Below are 23,885 nucleotides of genomic sequence, written 5' to 3'. Positions count from 1 at the left end.
TTAAGCACTGAGACGATATGACGCAGTCCATACCAACGTTCCTATAGCTTTGTTATGCCGTAAATTAGTAGCAACTAGTTTTGGTAGTGATTTCAACAAATCAGCTGTTTGACAAAAGTCACCGTCATCATCATGATATGCGCCACCTTAATTGGAGGTAATCAGGATAAATCATAAACGTCACTATCCTCCTCCTCCTCATCCTCCTCCTCCCTCCATCATCATCATCAGCAGCAGCAGCAGCAGCAGCAGCAGCAGCATCGTCGTCGTCATCATCATCATCATCATCCTCATCATCATCATCATCATCATCATCATCATCCTCCCTCCATCATCCTCAGCAGCAGCAGCATCGTCGTCATCATTATCATCATTATCATCATCATCATCCTCATCATGCCTCAAAATGTTCGACACATTAAGATAGTGCAATTCTAAGCAAGTTAATTTCAATTTTAAATTTCAAAACTCGTGGAAAAATTAACACCGCGAAAAGTTAAAATTTAAAGCTTCGCCTTTCTGTAAAGTCAAACAATCAACGGCAGAAACAGATCTGCTGCTGATCAAATCCCCGCCAAATGCCCCCGCACCCCAGGGACCCTAGGTAAGGCCCATTCCCCGGTATTTTTGGCGTGAAGACAAAACCACCGCATTCACCCGGCACTGCGGGGCCACCTGGAAGGTAAAAACACGGCCCATTTCCCCGGCTATCCCCGGTATACCCCCGGACCTGGGAGGGCCATGGTTACAATTGACTGGTGCATTAGTGCTCTGAAAACACCCAGCAATGGATTCACTAGCGGATCCAAGGGTTCCCAACACATCGTCCCAGTTAACTTTTTATTTCAATAAAGTAGAGAATAAAGTAATATAAAGTACGACCAAAATTGCATCGTTTCGGACAAAACATGTAAAAAATACTATTCAGTGAGTACCCCAAAACCCTCTTGCCAACACTTGAAACCAAATATTTCGGTTCTGAGCTCCGAATGGGAGAGGCCCATTTCAAATTTCAAAAGTTAACGCCACTAAGTTACCCCCTTTAACGTCAAATTCTGGATTCGCCTCTGTGGATTTTTTTGATATGCAGATGATGATAAGACATGTGAATTATTCATTGTTTAGCGGTATTGTAGCTCTATCGAAATAATTTTTATCCAAAATGAATGTGCAAATATGTATTCGAGTCAACATGCAAGCTCTTAGTTTTATTACTAAAATGATAACTTACATTATAAATTCAATAGAAAACGATATGTTTACGAACAAGAAACAAAAAACACGTGACATATATTGTCGACAGGATATACCTGTACATTACAAGACTTGACAAAAGGAAAAAAGGATGAATTTTTAAAAATGAAATTTTGGTGTCTGTTTTAGCACCATTTCTTTATTTCGCCATAAGAAGAAATGCATGGCCAACGTATTTAAGTAAAATTTATATGGCAGCAGACCTCACACGCTTAATTTCCGCTGCCGGCTGGCGGTACTCTCCCGAACAGTGGGCAGGCCGCTGGCGGCCATATGCGCCTTGAGCGGCCTGCGTTCCTCCGCTGCTCCGGTGAGGCTGTACTGAGTGCCCTGACGTGGCCCCAGGGATGGTAATCCTGGGTTGAGAACTGGGGCTACACCTATTGTAGTTTTGGATCGGTTTATAAAGCGTTTAAAGAGGTCCATGGTGTTGTCTGATGGACGTTTGCTGAGGTCCTCGTGAGAAACGCTCCGCACCTTAGCCTCATCGTTGAGTATACTTTGTTGCTTTGCAAACGATGAGACTCTGTGTAGATTGGAATCGGAGACACTGAACGACTTGCTCTTCAAAAGAGCAAGCGTGGAATCGCGTCTATGTTTGGTTCTTTTTCTCATTGGCTTTTTTACATTCGTGTCATATTTCTGCGTCACTAGAAAGGGGCTGTTTACTTTTGGCAAATTTATTTGCGCAGATATTTTTCTTTTTATCATCACGGAAGAGTCAAATGTAAAGTTATCATTCGCAATCTGCTTTTTGACGTCTCTTGTGTTCTGATATACGTGGTCATTATAATCCCTCATTTTGACGCCATCCATGGTTTTATCATAGTACTCCAGGCGCTTCATATCTTCATCAAGCCGACACAGATCGCTGCTGACGTCTAGGCGGTCACGTGACAGGGACTTGAGGCGCGCGTACATGAGGCGGTCAATTTCCACGAGCCGTGACGTGAGGTCCTTCTGGTGCCGCTGGTTCACAAGAAAGGCCGCGATCGCCGGGTCGTTCGCACGCTGCCGTTGAAACGTCATTTCCGGCATCCGAGTTTGAGCGAGCTGGGAGGTAATTTAGTCTGAAAAATGGTTGTAGGTGGATAAAATCCAAGATAATCTATAAAATAATCATTTAGCGGTTATAGTCGTGGCCAGTCTAAATGTTGCCATCACTCAGCAGCATACAACCAAAATCATAGGTTTTATCACAAACTTACAAGTTGAGTTGAGTTGAGTGAATGGTCGAGTTTACATGTGTTTACTTACCTTTTCAAACTAAACTTAATAAATAAATAAAGCTTTATCAAAAAATAAGCCATGGGGATTACCCTGTACGATTATTTTTTTTTAATCTGAAGATTATTTTAGTTATTATGCATTATATATATGGAATAATATATGATTCATTATATTCGGTAGAAGTCGTATTGTACGGTTACAACACAAAATTACAGTCGGTATGATATGTAATATGTACAAATAAAAAGTACGCATTGTACACAGATCACGCTTTCATTGACTCTTTGTTATAATAAAAAGAAATGTCTTCAATAAAGAATAGGACTAGATTTTAAGACATGTTCTAGATTATAAAGGTGGCGAGGACGAATAGCCTAGTACATGTTAAAATTATTGGATTAGAAAATTAAATGTTTGATTTAGAAAGTAAAATAAGAAAGGATAATTTGTCGCTGAGTCATAATGAGTAGAAAAAAAGCCCTTAGTTTGCAATGTTTATTTAAAGATACACTCTTACTCCCAAATAAGATTTACCACAATTAATAATATTGTTTTCATATTCCAAAAATGATTAATAAATGTCGAAAACAATTATACTTAATATGAAGGATACCGAGTTTAATTTGAAAAAAAGGGTGCAGAAAACACGGTATTTCTACCTTATGAGACGATAGTAAACCACAGTAAATCTTTTAGCATTCACCAATCATTTAATTTTGTTTGCGCTTTTTGCTATTAAATACACAGTTACAATCTTGTTATTAGTAATTAATATTTCACATAAATGCATTATTTAGTAAGCCGTTAAAGGTTTACCAATGAAAATTTATGTTTGTTATACATGCATTTTGAATAAGAGTGTCACTTTAATATATAAGAAAAACTCAATGCGTAAGGTTTAAATTAAATGTTAAAAATGAAGAGCACATACCTCTGGATCCTGTATCCACCAAGAACAAGAAAGCACTGAGTTCTCCCACAGCAAATCCGACTTGCATTGAATTTCTTCAATTAAAAAATAAATTATGGGTCAATCATTTCAATCGTTTGCCCCAATTAGATCGATATCGAACTCAATGAAATCGTTTTTGAGTCAAAGTAATCATACACCATGTACACTTCAACAAAGGACGTAGAAAAAGAAAGTCCCTTTTATTAATTATGCATTTCTTCCATAAAACAAATCCTTTATACGAACGTCATGCGGGTCTGTTCATCTATGTTGTAATTATGATAATTTGATACTGCCAGTCTTAATATGGGACTTTACTGGAGATTAGTGCAGTGCACGGATTATTGGCACTCGTATTGTTAAGATGGGATCGGCCAACGGGCAACGACTGCAAATAGTAAACAGCCTGTCGGGTTGCCAAGAACTTATTTATGATTTATAAATAAAGGAACGTGTAGATTTTCAGTGACTTAGTAAGCATTATGCATTTGGGGAATAACAAATTGTTGATCCGGTTGAAGCTATTAGCCTATTAAAGTATGCTTATATGCGGTAATATAGAACATCACATCAAAGATTGGTGTTGCAAGAAAAACGGCTCTGGTCAAGAACAATGCTCTGGATGATACCCAGCAAACCTCAAACGTTAGACTAACGCTGTACCAATGTACCCATATTTACATCACTACCAGGCCCTAATATCACGAAAATACTTAAAGGCCTAGTTTATGAAATGTTTGGCATAATAATCCCCTCGGTGCATCTCCTGCTAATTGCACTGGTGTCAAAGAAGGGGCCATTTTCCTGTGTATTCGTTTATTGGTTCAGGGCCATTTAGGGTCAATTTTTATAATAAAACTTCCAAAACTGCACAGCAAGATACTCAGATCGGAGATCTGATAAGAGGGATCAACGCAAGTAGATTAAGATCAATAAACAGAGGTTGTGTACTATACACAGTTGTTGTTGTTTGTTTGTTTGTTTTTTGATGTTTTTTTTTTTTGTTTTTTTTTTGGGGGGGGGTCACTTATAGAAGGCTTAACCTATAGGCCTTTGAGTCAAATCTCATCCTCTATCTCAGCTCATTTGACCACATACAAGCATCGTATTATTCAAAATCTTGCATGTTTTCATACTTTTTGTAAACCTATTTTCTCATAAAATATGTTATTGAAAGATTTTGACAATATTTCGAAGAAATCTTATTCTAGAGCAAAAAAATATACTTGAGTTTTTGTTAAACGGCAATGAATTGTACTCAAGTACATTTTTGGCTATAAAAAGATTTTAATTGGAATCTAGACCAAAGGTTTTGATCACCATATTCAATGAAAGAATGCGTTTTAAAATTTGTAAAAGCATATTTTTGTTTCCAATAAATTTGGTATCATATGGTAAAATGAGTTGAGATTGAGTTTGATATTTGACTTAAGTATTTTCGTGATATTGGAGCCAGGTATATCGGCGACCGTAATCCAACATCGGGAAGGTATATCGGCGACCGTAATCCAACATCGGGCAGGTATATCGGCGACCATAATCCAACATCGGGCAGGTATATCGGCGACCATAATCCAACATCGGGCAGGTATATCGGCGACCATAATCCAACATCGGGCAGGTATATCGGCGACCGTAATCCAATATCGGGCAGGTATATCGGCGACCATAATCCAACATCGGGCAGGTATATCGGCGACCATAATCCAACATCGGGCAGGTATATCGGCGACCATAATCCAACATCGGGCAGGTATATCGGCGACCATAATCCAACATCGGGCAGGTATATCGGCGACCATAATCTAACATCGGGCAGGTATATCGGCGACCATAATATTAACATCGGGTTACATCGGAGCCCCAACGTTAAACCAACGTTATGGTCCGACGTTAAATAAACTTTAAATTTATTCATATCGGCTAACTAAATAGTTGTATAAAGTGTTGTAACTAAATAGTAATTCTTTAATCACTTTTAGCTTCTATAACAACACATGCCACTTAACGCCAACTCACTCTTTTAAACCTCACCAACACATGCCACTTAACGCCAACTCACTCTTTTAAACCTCACCAACACATGCCCCTTAACGCCAACTCACTCTTTTAAACCTCACCAACACATGCCCCTTAACGCCAACTCACTCTTTTAAACCTCACCAACACATGCCCCTTAACGCCAACTCACTCTTTTAAACCTCACCAACACATGCCCCTTAACGCCAACTCACTCTTTTAAACCTCACCAACACATGCCCCTTAACGCCAACTCACTCTTTTAAACCTCACTAACACATGCCATTTAACGCCAACTCACTCTTTTAAACCTCACCAACCGCTTATTCCCGGTTAAAGACATGCATCTATTATTTATAGATATCCGGGGAAGCTTTCCTAATGCAATGAGAACCTATGCCGTATACGTTTGCCTTGCCTTTGACCTAGTGACCTACTTTGACCCTACATGACCTGTGATCGAACTTGACATAGGCTCTATAGATATACATTTCGGATAAAATTTCATATTTAATGGATAGAGAATTTGGCCTTAAGTATGTTTACAACGTTTTTGAACATTTGACCTAACGACAGACCCTTTTAACGGATATGACGCTTAATCGAACTTGACTTTAATCTTAAAATGACCAGCATCTGACCAAGTTATAAATATTGGTTAGTACATGTTGTCGCAAAGTTTCAATTTGATTTTTTTTTAATATATGACCCAGTAACCTAGTTTTTGACCCGTAGGGGCCGTATTCAATAAGCAACTTAGATTGAACTTAAAATTAAGATAAGAAACTAAGTGTTTTGATTGGCCTGTATATATAGCTGACCAATAGACTGAATGGAATCAATGAGGCATGCCTCTAAGGATAAGGATTAGATAAATATTTAATACTGGCCCTGACCCATAATCTCACATGATGCAAAATTCATACACACGCATCCAGTTCAACTGTTATGCCTATTAGGCTAACAACGATTCTACAAGAGTGTTAACAAGCAAACAACGGACGACAGACAACAAACCATCACTCTGTGCTTAGGTAAGGTAAAAGCCAACTCCACTAATGTAATAATTCATTTATTTCATTCAAACACGTTACCGTCGTTGTACAAATTCATACAGATCCATATTAAACCTGTTACATTATCATACCGTATACAAACAAAAACAAATCTCTTAAGCACAATTTAATATTTCGTTTTGAAGGTGGCGGCGACTGTTACTCACTCCCATTGGGTACTGAATACTGCGTATACTAAAATAGTTTAACACATTTTGAATGTCTGTGCATCAAATACTATAAACAATTGACTTGAATACCGTGTACCACAAAGATTTGCGTACCGTATACCGTGCATCACACTTAATTGCGTAGCAAATATCGTGTACCACAAACATTTGCGTACCGTATACTGTGTACCGTACTTAATTGCGTACCGAATACCATGTACCACAAGGATTTGCGTACCGTATACCACACTTAATTGGGTATCGAATATCGTGTACCACAAGAATTTGAGTACCGAATACTACTACACTTACATGCGTACCGAATACCGTGTACCACACTTAATTGCGCACCGAATACCGTGTCACACACTTAATTGCGTACCGAATAACGCGTACCCAAATGGGAGGTGTGTCATCTTTATTACTAGCAGTCTTACCATTTATATTTTATCTGCTGACTAATAGGTAATACCGCAGTTTTATAAATATGATCATGTAACAAATACTCATTCATCAGAGGTTTGATAAGATAACTTACGTGGTACGCATAGCATCATCACTTTGGTGTATGAGAATGCAAATATATAGCACATTTGAGTCCTAATAAAATCATGCAACTACGGAAAAATGTTACAAAATAATAAAACATGGAGAAAAAAACAAAAACATTGTATCATGTATTGTACACAAATGTATGCTAAAGGCAACAAAGTGGAATGTATTTCGATGCATCATGTGGATGGGAAATTAAGGCCAACTCACGGAACAAAATTCGGTTCGTTGTTCAGAACTTCGCTAATTTTGATTTGCCATGTGGATGGAAACTTAAGGCAAATTCACGCAACATCAAGCTGATTATTCATTACTTTGTTAAAGTTAACAATGTAATTAACGAGATCGTTGTTAACTTTTAAATGATTTGATGATGAGCTCCTGTATTTAGATAAAACCCGTTCAACTGAAATAGTTGTATCAAATCTTGAAGATCACAAGGGAATCTATGCATTGTCCATATCAGTAAAGATTTCAAAGTTAACAGCAATGTCGTTAACAACGTTGTTAACTTTAACGAAGTTCTAATCAATCGGCCCATTGTGTTCATAAAGGCAAATGTATATGGATACAACTGAAACTTACGAATAAAGTGCAAAAAACAATACAAATTATGACAGAAGTGGCTGTATACGCTGAATTTGTATCACAACCAACAGTTATACATCGTTATAATATAATACAAATGTATAAGCATATGTACAGCCAAAATGCATAGACCTTATCGCCATATATTTCATACACTTGGAATTTGTAGACTATAACTAAAGTGCTGGATCTATCAACGCATGGTATTTACTTGGGTGGAGAAATTTCCCACACGTTGACGTAGAACTAATACGGACAGCGCTGACGTCAAACGTCACCGTCACCAGTTTTATCTTTGTTGGAAGTATTGAAGTCAAACTGCACGTTGTCCAGGTAACCGATTGCCTAGAAACAGAAACAAGGCAAATAATTTCTACACTGCACATCTTCTAAAGAGATTGAGTAACACTACTTGTACGGGTACCTGTTCGTGTGGGCTACTTTTTGCCCACTACGTCATCCAGTTATGTGTACATTGAATGTACATCGTTAGGATAACATGTGCGATGCCAAGAGGAAAGTGATGTAAGTGAAATTTCGAATACGTTATAAACATTAACTGCAATTGTGCATGTACGTATAGTATACAAGTACACCTAAGTACACAAAAGTACACGTACAATATCACATAGGGACACGTATAAGTACACGTAAAAGAACACGCAATTACACGTAAAAGTACACACACGTTCACATAAGTACACTAAAGTACACGTACACTATCACATAAGTACACGTACAAGTATACGCAATTGCACATACAAGTACAAGTACAAATACGAACACGTAGGTACACTTACAAGTACACGTCTTAGTACACGCAAAAACACGTACAACTACACATTAGTACACGTAGGTACACGTACAACTACACATTAGTATACGTATGTACACGCATAACTACACGCCTAAGTTCACGCAAGTACACGTAAGTAGATGTACACATAATTACATGTATCTACACTTACAGATTCACGTCAGTACACGTACAAGTACACGCAAATAGAAGTACACATAAGTACACGTACAGATTCACGTCAGTACACGTACAAGTACACGCACGTAAGTACACATAAGTACACGTAACTACACGTACAGATACACGTCAGTACACGTACAAGTACACGCACGTACACGTAAGTAGGAGTACACATAAATACACGTAACTTCACGTACAGATGAACGTCAGTACACGTACAAGTACACGTATAACTACACTTAAGTACACGTAAGTACACATATAAGTACACGCACGTACACGTAAATACACGGAAGTGCAAGTACACATAAGTACACGCTTGTACAAATACAAATAAATACACATACGTACATGGAAGTACACATAAGTACAAGTACAATAAGTACACGTACTAGTATATGTACTAGTCATGTTTGTTTCCTGACCTCTTTATTGTCGGAAATAGTAGCACTACAACCAGCCTTCGTTCATGTTAATTACATGTAAGACAGTTTAAATTCATTACACCATGCATGCATTGCAAAAAATACGACAACTGCGATGCGAGATCATAATCATATATACAATGCGTAAGCTTAGCACAAGTTCGTTTATAGCGACACAATAAACATGTATACCATAATTGTGTCCATGCTGCGTTGAGAAAATGTAAAATAGTAGCTAATAAAAATAGTTATATTCCGTGGTATTACTAATGGCCATTCTAAAATGGTATAACGGGTTATTCCCTATCACAAAAAAATATCCAGGATAGCCAGAACTCTTGTTCGATGCATTTTTGTATGACTTTTATTTCGAACAGATATTTAGTACCGCTACTTTATTTTTTAGTTAACACATGTCCACCATAGTCTGGCATGATTGATCAGTTGCAATCCAATATAACTGAACTTGTACTGACCCTTTTGCCTGCCTCCTGTCGTCGGTAGTCCGCCTTGATCAGCGCTGTAAACAAAAACAACATATTTTTATATACAAACCCTTCTTTAAATTATAACCCAACTAGAAATTCAAATGTAGTGTAACTGTTAACTGTTACTTAGCTACATACAATGGCTGAATAACCCTCCAAGTTCATACAAATGCTGCCGATCTGAATTTCCGTAGACCACTCCCCCCACGCAACCCATCTGCCCAAATCTTTCTAGTAATGCCAGTGCCGATGGCCCAAAAGACCGACGCCCTACCCGTCCCCGTAACCCCGTAACACCTCGCCCGTTCCAGTCCATTGACGTGACATTACGATACCGATGACGCACTTAACCGACGTCTCCCCCATCACCGCTTCTCCCCGCCTCCGCTAAGCCCTAAGCCCTGTGATTACGGCGCCGATGACGCAATAGACCCGAAGCCCGTCGCATCCCCGCTCCACCAAGTCCAATTACCTGTGATGATTGTGCCGACGAGGAGGGCGGCCGACACCGTGATGTTGGCCGACATGACGCTCACGCGATTCAGCAGCGTCCGCATACCGATTGTCATGATTATCCCGAACGTCTGAAGTTAACATACACGTCTATATGTGTAAGTATACATGTTTATATATCTTAGATGGTATTGAATACATTTGTGGCAGATCTTGTCAAAACAAAACAACAGATTACTAAGTACAAAAACACTACCCAAATAAGGAAATACACTTTTAATACAGATTTTACTTTCACTTTGAGCAGACCTGGACGCTGTTGGACTTGCTATTTTGTAGAACCAAGACGGTGAATTAATCGGTTTGATTGAATAATTGTTTAAATTGAGGATGATTTGTGGACGCAAATAACTCTGATTATGGCAAATATGCAACAACCCTGATCACGTGATTCACCGCCATGATTACCTGAGCGGAAGCATTGAGCAAGCCGGAAGAGGTTCCCTCGGGCTCTGGGTAGGTGATCTCCGCCGCGAACTCAAAACCAACGGGTAGGTATCCGGTCATAAAGAACCTGATTGAATAAACAACGTTCAAATCAGCACGATCGTTTGCGAAATACTCATATAGGAACAGTCTATACGAAAGCCAACGCTCGTTCGTTGTTGTGTTTTGGGGGACGTAACTCAACAATTATCAGAGTCAGGGTTGTGGGACTTGATTTACATATGCGCGTTTTCTCCTGCAACATGTGTACAAGTTTCAGTATGTTACACATTATCACTGTTCGTGATAAACGCAAAGCGTATCCGAGTACCAGTATTATCCGACAATGCGCGTGGCCTTTTTATAGAACGTTGGCATCATTTCAGATGTAGCTCTGTTTAAAATGAGCTAGTTAGCCTAAAGAGTAACTTTGAACCAAAAGTGAATTTGATGTTGCATTGTGATGCCTGGAGATCCCATTAAATAGTCTAAAGTCGATGACAAATATGTGGCGTTACCAGACAAAACAATTCAGCTTACTGTTTGCTGGTTACATTAAAGTGAATGGAGTTTGTTCGGAGTCGACACGTCGGTGGTATACCTTAAAGTGAAGGGAGTTCGTTCGGAGTCGACACGTCGGTCAAATACCTTACAGTGAAGGGAAGTTTATTAGAAGTCGACAAGCGGGTCAATGCCTTGAAATAAAGGGAGTTTGTTTAAAGTCGACACGTGGTCACGCTCAGCTATTTAAAAAATACCTTCCTAGCTTGCCAGAGACGACTGAGAGATTACGGTTGTAATGCAAGACCATAATATACACAATCGGGTCACGGTTCGGCTATTTCACGCCCTAAGATGACCGATTATTTATGATTGGAGTGTACCTACCCGAGAGCGCCGGCGGTGATGAACACAACCCAAATGAGGCCTACGTCCATTGTGAAGGTAAAGGCCACCATTCCGGCCATGGACAGCAAGTAGATACCAACGGTCGTGCCCCTGGAAATAAGTAAATACTAGTGATAATTTCTTATAGGTAGTCTAAGGTTTAAACGTTTAGTAAATTTGTATTTTTAATTCCAATAGCGAAGAAAGAACTGTAGGACTGTATCATTATCGTACCCGGGTCCATTTTCCGAGCGTAAATTCTTAATGCACGTAAGTCAGTGGTTTGTGCTTTACGTGCCACGAAAATGCGTACATATTGGAACTCGAAACCGTGACTTCTTGAGTGGGAGAGGGCGTATGTATATTATATCAACAAACTTCAACCTCAACAAAACATTACTCTTTAAAGTGGTATTCTGACATAGATCGTTTGTTTGTCACATATGTATAACTCCCTACAACCCATGCAAATTATTACAGGGGCGTAACATTTGGGTGTAACCTTTTGACTTGCGCCCCTCCCTCAGAACCTAAAATAATTTTATGTGTTGGCACGGTGGGGGGGGGGAGCGTTGCGGATTGGGGGGTACTTTTTTATCAATTTCTGGTCCAAAATGGTGCATTATGGGCGTACTAGTATTATATCACTTTTTTCTCCTATGGTAAAATAAAAGGTAAATTTGAAGGGGGGAGGAGGGTGCTCGTTTTGGTAGAAATATTACTGGTGTCCATCAAATATGACGTGCAGGTCCGTCCTCTTACTTAAGTTCCAGGGACATGCTCCATAGACTACTAGTATATATATTCTAAGGAATTATTTGCAAGAAATCAATGGCATGCAGTACCCACGTAATTAAAGAAATGTACCAATAACAAGACGACTCTTTTATCGTGAACTATAAAGACACCGCAACCTCTTTCTATATAACTTACTTGAATGTTTTGGTCTTGTCAAGCCACAGTCCTGCCATTACAGAGCCAACGACCCCCGCCAGCACGAGAACGAGGCCTATCTGTCCCGCATTCTGCTCGTGGCCCTGTAAATACACGTGCAGCATTGAAACAAGTGTAGCACATAACGGAGTTCTAATGTGCCAAGCATCAAGGCAGATCTATATTTCTTTTAATTTTCATTAAGCTAATATATTCCCTAATCTTAAGTACATTTTATTGAAGATTCTTAATTGCTTTTTATTTCAGATTATTATTATTTTCAAGACTTTTTTTCACTATTTTGGCTTATTTCTCTTACGTATAATATATAAGTTGCAAATGTATTATGACTTGCGCAAAATGTATCTGTATGAAGTGGATTTAACAATATATTTTGTCTGTATGCCTTTCTAGACATCCTTATTCGATTTGCATGTTGCAAATTTGTTCTGCTCCGAGTAGGTCAAAATAGATATATTGTTTAATGAATATGACGAAATAAAGGTAAATTGATGGCAAAATTGATGACAAAATGATAACTTATTGATGGCAAATCCTCCTTAATAATATTGTCGGTGAATATAACATAGATTTGTGTGATAAATATCGACAATATAGACTATACGCAGTGAATGAAATATCGAAAGTGAAAAGACGTGAAGTAAATCTGAAAAACATGTACAATAAGAAATCACGTCCATGAGATATAAAAACGCAATATGTTCGTACATGGCTTAATAGTTCTGAGGTATGAACTCAGCTCAGTGTCATGTCATCAAAATTATAATCGAATCTTTTCTGAGAATACTTGGAAAAAAACTTATTATTGTTATGTAATGAACAATATATTGCATGGCTTGTCTGTCAATAATCAAAACCATTTGCCCTCGGTCGGGGAAGAACCAACTAAACTATTGCCCTCGGTCGGGGAAGAACCAACTAAACTATTGCCCTCGGTCGGGGAAGAACCAACTCAATTATTGCACTCGGCCCTCGGTCGGGGAAGAACCAACTAAACTATTGCCCTCGGTCGGGGAAGAGCCAACTAAACCATTTGCCCTCGGTCGGGGAAGAACCAACTAAACCAATTGCCCTCGGTCGGGGAAGAACCAACTAAACCATTTGCCCTCGGTCGGGGAAGAACCAACTAAACCAATTGCGCTCGGTCGGGGAAGAACCAACTTCACTACTGCCTCCCCCCCCCCCCCCCCCGGTTTTCTGGGCATTCCCCGACCTCGGGTAAATTGTTTTGACTATTGACCGAGGGGCCATTCGATAAGTGAACATGTGTTTTATTAAATGACAACAGAATAGAATTGTTAAGTATTCACAATAAAATTCGATCAAAAAGTGGAATGGTACCGTGACGGATAAATGTGTTCCGGGCACTGCCAATTAATACATACTATTTTCGAGTGACTTCCCTTGTTATAGGCAAAATCAATCGGAACACCTCGGCCATTATACAACATAAGCTTGCCGGAGATGGCCGAGTGGTTACGATTGAGGCAAAATGTTAACATACACCTGTGTTTCATACAATCTCCACGCAAGAATTACTTCCCTTACAGTACAGTAATATGCTTGTCAGGGGAGATCAATGCGTAGATTTCGAGTTTGCTAACGAGTAACTTTGAAGCACAGTTGTCCATCACATAGCTTGGACACTAAAATTGGTCCCTTCAGTCCTTTTATATTGTTTAGATAGTAATTAAAAACAAATCAAATTAATGCCTTTCATGTTTTAAAGAAAACAACGTTTATTTCAAATATATAAAATGATATATTTTCAAGTAAATTCAGTTGTATTGAAATGTCATATTATTTATTTTTAAATGTTATCAAAGGAATGAAGGACCACATTTAAGTGTCCAAGATTAATGTTATGGCAATCTGTGCTTTGAAGCCTTTTTTCCATATGAAACCGAAATGTTCATTTAAGAAGTTCCGACAAATGAATAGTTTATATTTCGATCGTACTGTTAAAATAATTGAAAAAATAATTAAGCATAATTTTCTTTGATGATTATGTTATTAAACCTAAACAGAAAAATCTGAACTTGACTGCGCAAAGAACTATTGACCGATTAAATAGCAAAAACCATTGCCAGTTTAATATGAAGATGTCATGTTTATATGATATTTGAAACAAGACTTGAACATTTTTTATTTTTTATTTTTTGTTGGGGGGGGGGGGGGGAGGGGGTAAGTATATATGGTTACGTTGATTGGCGAGAAAAGGTGTGGACATACATGTATTATGTGTGTATAAATACAAGGGGGTAAGGTACTGGTATGATGAAGACTGATAAGCCTTCAGGCTATGTGTATTCTTCGTTACCTTGGTTACATACTTACTGGGAAGTAATGCAGTATGATTGGGTTCAGTAACGTCCCAATACCATAGTAACAGCCAGTGTTGATGCCTTGTAATATAACAATGTAACACAACATGTCAAAGTGAAGTTCTCATTTTCAACTTGGCAATACCGTAAATGCCATAAAGTAACTTACGTTTAATACCTTCTTACACAGTTGGAGCTCCTCGGCCATTTTTATCGAAAACAACCTCGGATGTATTTGGACAGTTTACATACTCAACGAGAGGTACGTTTAAGTCCGCTGCAAGCAGATCGCGTAGTAATTTCATTTAGCAGTTAAACTTAATGACTTAACTCTTGGGAATCTTTATTATGTTTGCAATAATGCAATTCACTGGCAATCAATTTAAACTTAGATCAATGAATACAACTCTAAAACACTACATTAAAATAATGATATAATTCAAAAGTTTACGAACTACTAATCAACTGATGTACCGGCATACATCCGAGGTTGTTCTCGATAAAAATGGCCGAGGAGTTCCGGATGGTCAAAGTAATGTTTTCATTTTCAACTTGGCAATACCATAAATGCCATAAAGTAACTTATGTTACCTTCTTACACTGTGTTTGGTGTACATTAATCAGAACGGTATTCAGTGTCACTAAGCACTTAAAGATAATGGAATACAAACGTGTTTTTTTTTTGCAGGTTAATGTCTCGTTACATTATCGTCGCGAATAAACCACTGACCTTTCTAACCGACACAGTGGAAAAAAGAATTAACATGAAACAGAATACGTTACTGAGTGAATGTACACCGTAAAATATCTACATGCATCGGACACAAAAGTATTACATTGACCCAAAAAGGCGGTCATGTAGCAGCTGAAAGATTGTGGTGGACTCATCTTTACAGGGTATTAAATGTATATATATCGACAGCATTTCATATCGAGGGGAGCCTGCAAGACTGGAGTAAAACATGAATTTATAGAAGGAGCAATAACATTAAAGGGGCTAGACACCAGATGGTCCCAAAATCGGCAAATACATTATTTCCACAAAACAAGCCTAGATTGGTAGATACGAGCTTGTATGAGGCGGGAAAAACAACGTTATGCATGGTTAAAATAATATATTGTCGCAGCACAGATAAGTTTAAAATAGCGCATACTGTGTCCCCAGATTTTCACGTGGAATATCGACGCTATTTTGAATTTAATTTTGATCCTACTCCCAGATTTATAGAAGGACTTACTACAGTCTTGAAGGCATCATCGATATTTAGTATGTAATTTTTACAACAATGTACAAATGTATTTGCAAAATGATGGGAACAAAATCCCAAAATAAGGTGCGGCTGTATAGCATTTAGGATGCTTAATAAACTCAGAGAGGTAACGTTCTTTATATTTCGACTGTCGAACTAGTATAAAAAAACAGAGTATTCAAGAGGTTGATTTTTATTTCATCTATTGGGGGTTGCCAAAAATAAATTATGCTCTGTTATAACAAATGTAACCTTATTTTGGGATAGGTATAGCAATTCGTTCTAAACATCCACAAACATACCGTATGTTAGGGCCAGCAAAAGAAATCCTTTATTTCCGAACAGATTCTTTAGGGAACCAAAGTAATTTTCCTGGTTCCCACTGGTATCTGCAAGCATCTGGGCCTTGCTCGGCGGCCGTGGAGGCTTGTTCTTGAAAACTGAAAGTAACGGAGAATACATTATTACATATATGCATGTACGTTATTGTTTAAAGCATTCATGGTATTTTTAAAAAAGTAAATGGTCAATGAAGACCTAAGTAAGCATCTAAACATTGATTAGAGAATGCGGAGGCTTGTTCTTGAAAACTAGAAGTAACGGATAATACACTGTTACATGTGTTCTTGCTAAGGCTCGACCAGTTGTAGAATATGTGTACTTGGTGAGGCCCGACCTGATATAGAATGTGCGTATTTACGCGAGGCCCGACCAGATGTAGAATGTGTGAACTTCTAGATGCCCGAACAGCTGTAGAATATGTGTACTTGCTGAAGCACGATGATGTGTACTTAACGCGGCTCCAACAAACGTTCAGTATGTGTACCTATTGATTCAAATGACTATGAAGATGTAGAACGTGTACTTTCTGAGGGCCCGACAACATTTGGGGTGTGATTACTTACTGACACAGATGGCGATGAAGATGTAGAACGTGTACTTTCTGAGGGCACGACAACATTTGGGGTGTGATTACTTACTGACACAGATGGCTATGAAGATGTAGAACGTGTACTTTCTGAGGGCACGACAACATTTGGGGTGTGATTACTTACCGACATAGATGGCTATGAAGATGTAGAACGTGTACTTTCTGAGGGCCCGACAACATTTGGGATGTGATTACTTACCGACACAGATGGCTATGAAGATGGCGGTACAGAGGCCCGCCCAAATGTAGAACATGATGCTTAGGTCTTTCCCAACAACGTCCAGGTCGTCACTGTTTGGTACCAGAAGCGGTGGTATCAGAAAACCCGCCGCGCAGCCAACCTTAGAAAATGCAAAGAAATAGCCTTCAATACTGCAAACCGAAAGTTAAAAATGCGTTGTGAAAGCCTATTTTTAAAGGGACTAGACACCAGATGGCCCCGAAGCCTAGAACTGGCATGCGGGTTAGTATGAGGCCAATAATTCATCATTTTGTATGATTAAAAGGATAAAGGCAACAATCATGTCGCTGGCTAGGCTGAGTTTCCCCGTTTAAAATAATAACGCATAATGGTTATACCGAACACCATGTAAGTCATATGATCGTTTCGCACATGTTACTGTCAATAACGTTTAATCAACTCGATGTTAGATTCAGCAGAGTTCACCTTTTTCAAAAGTTTCCATTAATCAATGTATTCACCGATGTTGAACTGTCGGGCTCTGTGTCTACGTTGTTTCGCAACAGTATTCCGCTTTCTTGTAATGTCCGTTCTTCCGGGAAGCCATTAAGTATGAATACTTGTGAAAGTCACGTGTTTAGTACCGACGTCTTTTTAAAACTTACATGGATTGACTTGGTAGTAACTCTAAGTAAATTTTCTATTTGGAAAATTGACAAAAAACGCGAAAGATGCATGGGTCGTACGCGATGTGATGCATCAATAAGTAAGATTCAATGCGCTGTAAGCAAAGACATCTATTAAATGTAAGTTTTGACTAGTTTCTTTTTTTCTTGCATTTGTATCCTCTGGTGTCTAGTCCCTTTAATATGAACATCTTAATTATTAAACATTGTTTTGGGTCACATAGAAGGTAATTGCTTTATACAAATTTACAAACATTCTCAAATGATTATGTACATAAAGGGTTATCTCGGTTGAGATAAAACTGTACTAGATTTTGATATTATATCAAGAAAAGTCATGGCAACATGCCACGAGTGATTTATTGTTGCTTTACCTGGTTTCCGAACACGCCGATGGACGTGGCAGTGGATACCTGGTTTGGCCCGAACCACGTGGCCGCCAGGTGCGCGGGGATCCCCAGGATGAAGATCTGCGCAATCGCGCATATAGTTTGAGCAAACATCAGTACCGGAAACCGGTCCGGCGACACGCATGCGCACTTGACCCAAGCACCTAACGCGTTTAGGAATGCACCACATATCAAACTGATTCTCAATCCTTTCTTGTCTAGAAGCCAGGTGGCCGGAAATATGAGTGGAATGTAGACCAGCATGTAAATCATGGACAGCCAGTCGATGGCGGTTTCCTGTTGGAACGAATCTTCCGGTAAACTCTCATTGTAATACCGTATTATCACATTTCCTATAATGTTTAAGTGAATCCATTGCACTGCATTGCTAAATGAATACGCCACAAATAGTAGCAGCATTACCCAGCGTCTTTTGTATTCCTTGGGCGCGATACTTTCCTCCATGGTGTCAAGTGACGGTTTTGTAGCTAGGGCCGCGAGGGGATCGCGTGCAAGGAGGGGGTCTGGAGACGTGGGCGTCGTGGGAACGGAGGGCGGAAGCAACTGGTCCGCCGAGCTCTCTGGCCGCTTCTGCTTCCGGGACACGTTGCCACCTGCCGATTAAGCAAAGTATTATAAAATTATGTAAGTGATTCAATTAATTATTATTATTATTTCATATTTATAACCATCATCATCTTCATCATCATCATCATCATCATCCATCATCCATCATCCATCATCATCATCATGGCATTTTCCAGGGCCTACCATAGTCACGCGGGAAAATGTTGTGGATTGAGTCAAGTCAAACTTAATTAAGTCAATGGAACTCATGTGAATAAAAACTTGAGTTTTTGTATTGAAAACTCAAAAATCGAAGGCACATGTAGAATGTGGCTCATACAATTTAACCTACTAGACTGAGAATGTTAAAGGAAACACGCATGTCTTTCAACAATATATTTTTTTCAAAAACGAATGTAATACCTAGTATATATTTTCAAATGAACTATTAAATACGAAAACAAAATACCTAAGTTTATATGGTCAAATATTCCAAATATCAAACTGTGAACTTTAAATTTAGTTTGCAAAACTTATTTCCGTGCAACCCTTATCTACGAATTTGTGATATTTAGAACGTTGACAAAACCAATGGCCTTCATGTCCAGTCGGAAACGAGGTCAGCGGGGCCGCGCGTACCTGTGGCGTCCGGGAGCAGGTGCGATAAGGAGGGCAGCGGTCGCCGCTCTCTCTCGCCCCCTTATCGCCTCCTTATCGCCGCATGTACGTTAATGTTACGAATGTAGCATAACTTATCATAAGGCAGTGTTAATGTGGGTTATAATTAAATGCCACAAGTACCAAGCACGCATGTACTACATGGTTGATTTTAGTATATCTTAGTACAGAAATGACTATACCTATGGACTCGACCTTACATACATTTACACAATTCATAACAGGGGCTGATCCAGAATTGGAAGTTAGAGAGGGCGTTACTTAGGGGCGTAATCCTTTGACTTGCGCCCCATGATGATGATGATGATGATGATGATGATGATGACTGGCCGGTCCTTATACTGTTATATGGCTCGAGGTGGTGAGTAATATTTCTTATATTCACGGCGAGCAATCATTGGAGCCATAACATCTTGTTATGTGTTGAAAATGCTCCAACGCGTCTTCCGTTATAGTGCCAATGAGTGGAATATGGATGTAAACAGTGAGTAGGTTTTTATTTTCCATTTTTAGAGCTGTGGAGCCGGAGAAATAAGCTAACGCGAAGGTTGCGTTACAACGATGAATGACATCAAAGACTACACATCCGGAAGAGCATTCGGAACTCCTCGGCCATTTGTACCGAAAACAACCTCGGATGTATGCCGGTACATTAGTAGAAGTAGTTTTTGAAATTTTTCATTAATTAAATGTAGTGTTTAAGCTGGTATTTATTGATATAAGATTTAATTAATTGCCAATGAAATGTAGTATTGCAAAGTGCAAACGTAATTAGGCCTCCCAAGAGTTAAGTCATAAAGTTAAACTGCTAAATTAAATTACTATCTGATCTACTTGCATCGGACTTAAACATACTGATTTCTGAGTATGTAAACCGTCCAAATACATCCGAGGTTGTGTTCGATAAAAATGGCCGAGGAGTTCCGAATGCCGGGAGAGAGAAGCGCGATTAAAGAGGGACCATCCCGGCTGGATCCGGGAGGGACGTCACCTAGTTTCAGTTGGCAGTTGGCAACTGCATTGCTACAACTTATCACCCCAAGACTGCCTTGAAAGATATGTGCAATCATTGCTATATATAGAGAGAGAGACTATTTCCAAAATACTGCAGTTTGGGTTAAAATGACTCGTTTGGCAAATATTCCACAAAACGGTGGGAATAAAACTCCTCCTTTAGCCTTAAAAATATGTTCAGTCACACTTGTGGGATGTGACGGGGACAAGCCATAATGCAGCCAAAAGGGTGCGGGCAGACCTTTATAAACTCAACAACAACATCCAAAATACTGCGTTCAGTATTAAGTAATACATGTATTTAGATGACATGAATTAAACTATTAATGATTAAGAATGGGCGAAGTGAGCGTAGCGAATTAACCCTTCTATATCATTTAAGATTTCATTCAGGTCATCTAATTGACTGAGAATACAACCTCATTGGCTGATAGATTGTCAACGCAAAACCTGATGTTGGGTGAGTTGAAGTGGGCGGACCCTTAAACACCCGCGAAAGTTGAAATTCTTAATGATTAAGCCGAGTACTTAATAATTGCCTATCTGCAATTTCATTGGCTGTAAATGTAGGCTGTATTCTAAAGGGACTAACGTGTTATGTTGGCAAAACTGTTTTGTTTTGGTGAAATTGAGTTTTCTTCTTGATCGGAATTTTACCAACACACTCAATTTGATCTAGTTCATTGAAATTTGCCACAATCACAGAAGAGTGTTGTATCAAAGTTGTTTTCTTTAACTTTAACTAGTAACCTATTTTGACCCTGATTACCATTACTTCATGGAGTTTTAAAAACGTTCGGACTAAGTTCCTTTATGATTGGTTAAGTTGTCAGCAACCGACCATATCGGAACAAGCCCCCGTGTATGACTCGAACCTCCGACCTTCCGCCCAGTCGGCGTTCACCCTTACCACTGGGTGGGCGGGGTTGGATGGGGTGGGGTGGGTGTGTTTATTTTTTTTTATCGTGTCTTAAATTATATATGACTTCTTTAAGGTGTGAAATAGATTTTCATAAGCACTTCCAGTTTAGCTACATGCATATTTCATAAAAATAAAATAAATTGTTGTTTGAATGTGTATTAAGTTCTGTCCGCGCCAATGCAATGTCTGCATTATTGCTTGAAAAAAAAAATTTTGGAATTGCCCTGTTTTTCTATCATTCTATTCTTGTGTATTGTATTCGAGACAAGACGCCTGGTTTGATTGAAATCATCGGTTATAGCAGTCTGACCGGGTGATAGGCATTCTGGGGATTATTTGATCTCGTCTTAAAGCTGCACTGTCACAGAAATACCATTTTACAACTTTTTTTTTAATAATATTGGAACAAGCCAATTTTTGCGATAATATCTGCAAACCAATGATAAAAGATCAGATCGCAGATTTGCATAGTTCCGTTCCAAAATTGATGTTTTGTGGCTTAAACCGTTACTAACGGTTTAAGAAAAATCATAAAACATATATTTTTCAAATATAAAAATCTGCAATTTAATTTTTATCAGTAGTCTTGATAAATCTGGATTCCAAAAATTGGCTCGTTCCAAGACAAAAAAAATATAAACAAGTTGTCAAAACGTTCAATCTGTGAGAATGCAGCTTTAAATTGTTCGTGAAACCGGTCCCTGATTTCCTGAATTAGGCACATTCATTATTCTCACCGTGTTAAACAATGCTCACATAATATATTGCTCCCAGTGACGTATTCTAGCAAATTTGGTCATGTTTAAGAAGAAGTTAAGCGCGGGTACGTTTTCGCTTAATTGATTTTCCAATATGCGCCATATATACACCATTCAAGCAAGGAGATCGATTGATCATTCAAAATGAAATTGCCGCGGCGTGTTTAAATACACAGATCACTTTGATATCGGCGGCAAGGAACTGGCTGAAACTGGAATGAGTTACAAAGAGCGTTCATGTATAATCGTGCGATCTTTTGTTATATGCTTCTTACATACAGATTTAAAAGTTAAACTTCAACTATAGCTGATGATATCAATCAAACGTAAAATAATTGGTAATCGAGTATTTCATCACGCAATTTGTATAAACCGACCGATCAGAAATATCCAAAGTTTACATTAAATATTCGAAAATATAGTAGTTAATTAAATGAAAGTGGTGTCAATATTGAGGTCATGTTTTCATAAATCCCCACTCCATTTATATAACGCGATAAGATTGATGATCGATACGCCATGAATATCCTCATACCATTTATCAATACCGGATGAAACATACTACAGTGTATACTGAATACCTACAGCATATACATGAGATACATTATGTTATTTTTACTCTGAACGTTACCATTCATGAACTTCAATGAAATCAAATTATATGCGAAAGCAGACACCCGTATGTTAAACCTACAACGATTTGACCAAGTTTATTTAATAATCCGCGTCCCTCAGTAACAAGACAAATAAACTACATGTACAATTAAGTATAGCCATGACACTTCATCATAAAGATAGTAAATATGTTTTACATTGTCTATCTCGTTACTTACCCATATCTACTACAAGTCGGTACTTCCTCTGTAAGAACTTTAAAGCTCTTCTAGTCCATAACAAGAAATTGATTATATTTCTCTGCTATAATGTTATAAATTCAGATGAAGTGAACCGTCGTAGTTCCACTGAACAGATATTATATTCGTCAATCTGGTGCAATACTCGTGAGAGTTTCGTCGCATTGATCATTTGCACTTTGTACTGTCTGTATATAATAACTCACACTTGTAAAAAAAGGCTGTGTATTAAAAATATCTGAATAAAAAACCCCGATCTAGTCAAATAATATAGAATCTGGAGGTCTTCGTGGCGCTACGCTGAATCGATCCCGCAGGGCCGTGCATCTATTGAACAATTCACGGGCGTAGCTTCTCTTTGAGGCGGCACCAGGCTTCAACGGCGTAGCTTCGGTTTGGTATCTTGTCTCTGAGGCAGCACCAGACTTCGAATGTTTGTCCGTCTGTCACATATCACAAATTTAACCATTTATACATTTTTATTAACTATTAACACATGTCCATACTGTATATACGATAGTATATCTTTTTTAAACTTGTTCTAACTGATGTTGTTTAAAATTTCGAATAAGCTATAAATCGCTTCAAATAATTTCAGGTTGAAGATACCGCAACGGGATCATTTCATCTCATTCTTGTTAATGGCGATCATAAATTAAAACTAAGTAAAAACTTAAAAGCCTGTGTCGTGTTCATGAATTTAAGGATGACAAATGAGGATTAAGTGCAAAGTTCGGTAATTCAAACCGGCGCTGGAGTAGGATGTAATTTGCCCTTGCGCGACTTTAATTTAGGTTTCACATTAACAAGGATGAAGATTGATACGTATTATATGCCC

General features: G+C 38.6%; 2 protein-coding genes across 2 annotated transcripts; both read right to left on the bottom strand.

The window, feature by feature from the left end:
* Positions 1-1,331: 1,331 nt before the first annotated feature.
* On the bottom strand, positions 1,332-3,641 carry LOC128236402 (uncharacterized). Its single transcript, XM_052951250.1, has 2 exons — positions 3,416-3,641; positions 1,332-2,324 (listed from the first exon to the last, which is right to left on the bottom strand). Exon 2 carries the CDS (start codon positions 2,290-2,292, stop codon positions 1,459-1,461), a length of 834 nt encoding a protein of 277 aa, XP_052807210.1. The 5' UTR covers positions 2,293-2,324; positions 3,416-3,641; the 3' UTR covers positions 1,332-1,458.
* Positions 3,642-7,052: 3,411 nt separating this feature from the next.
* On the bottom strand, positions 7,053-23,314 carry LOC128239325 (feline leukemia virus subgroup C receptor-related protein 2-like). The gene is made up of 11 exons (XM_052955927.1): positions 23,027-23,314; positions 18,240-18,868; positions 17,198-17,339; positions 16,370-16,507; positions 14,831-14,898; positions 12,473-12,576; positions 11,540-11,650; positions 10,634-10,739; positions 10,185-10,296; positions 9,701-9,744; positions 7,053-8,165 (listed from the first exon to the last, which is right to left on the bottom strand). The coding sequence occupies exons 1-11, from the start codon at positions 23,028-23,030 to the stop codon at positions 8,088-8,090; spliced, it is 1,536 nt and encodes a 511-aa protein (XP_052811887.1). The 5' UTR covers positions 23,031-23,314; the 3' UTR covers positions 7,053-8,087.
* Between the last annotated feature and the right edge of the window lie 571 nt (positions 23,315-23,885).

Source organism: Mya arenaria, chromosome 6, assembly GCF_026914265.1.
Source record: "Mya arenaria isolate MELC-2E11 chromosome 6, ASM2691426v1".
Classification (NCBI taxonomy): Eukaryota; Metazoa; Mollusca; class Bivalvia; order Myida; family Myidae; genus Mya; species Mya arenaria.
The sequence above is the reverse complement of the archived record's forward strand: the minus strand, read 5'-3'. Positions and strand labels throughout refer to the sequence as shown.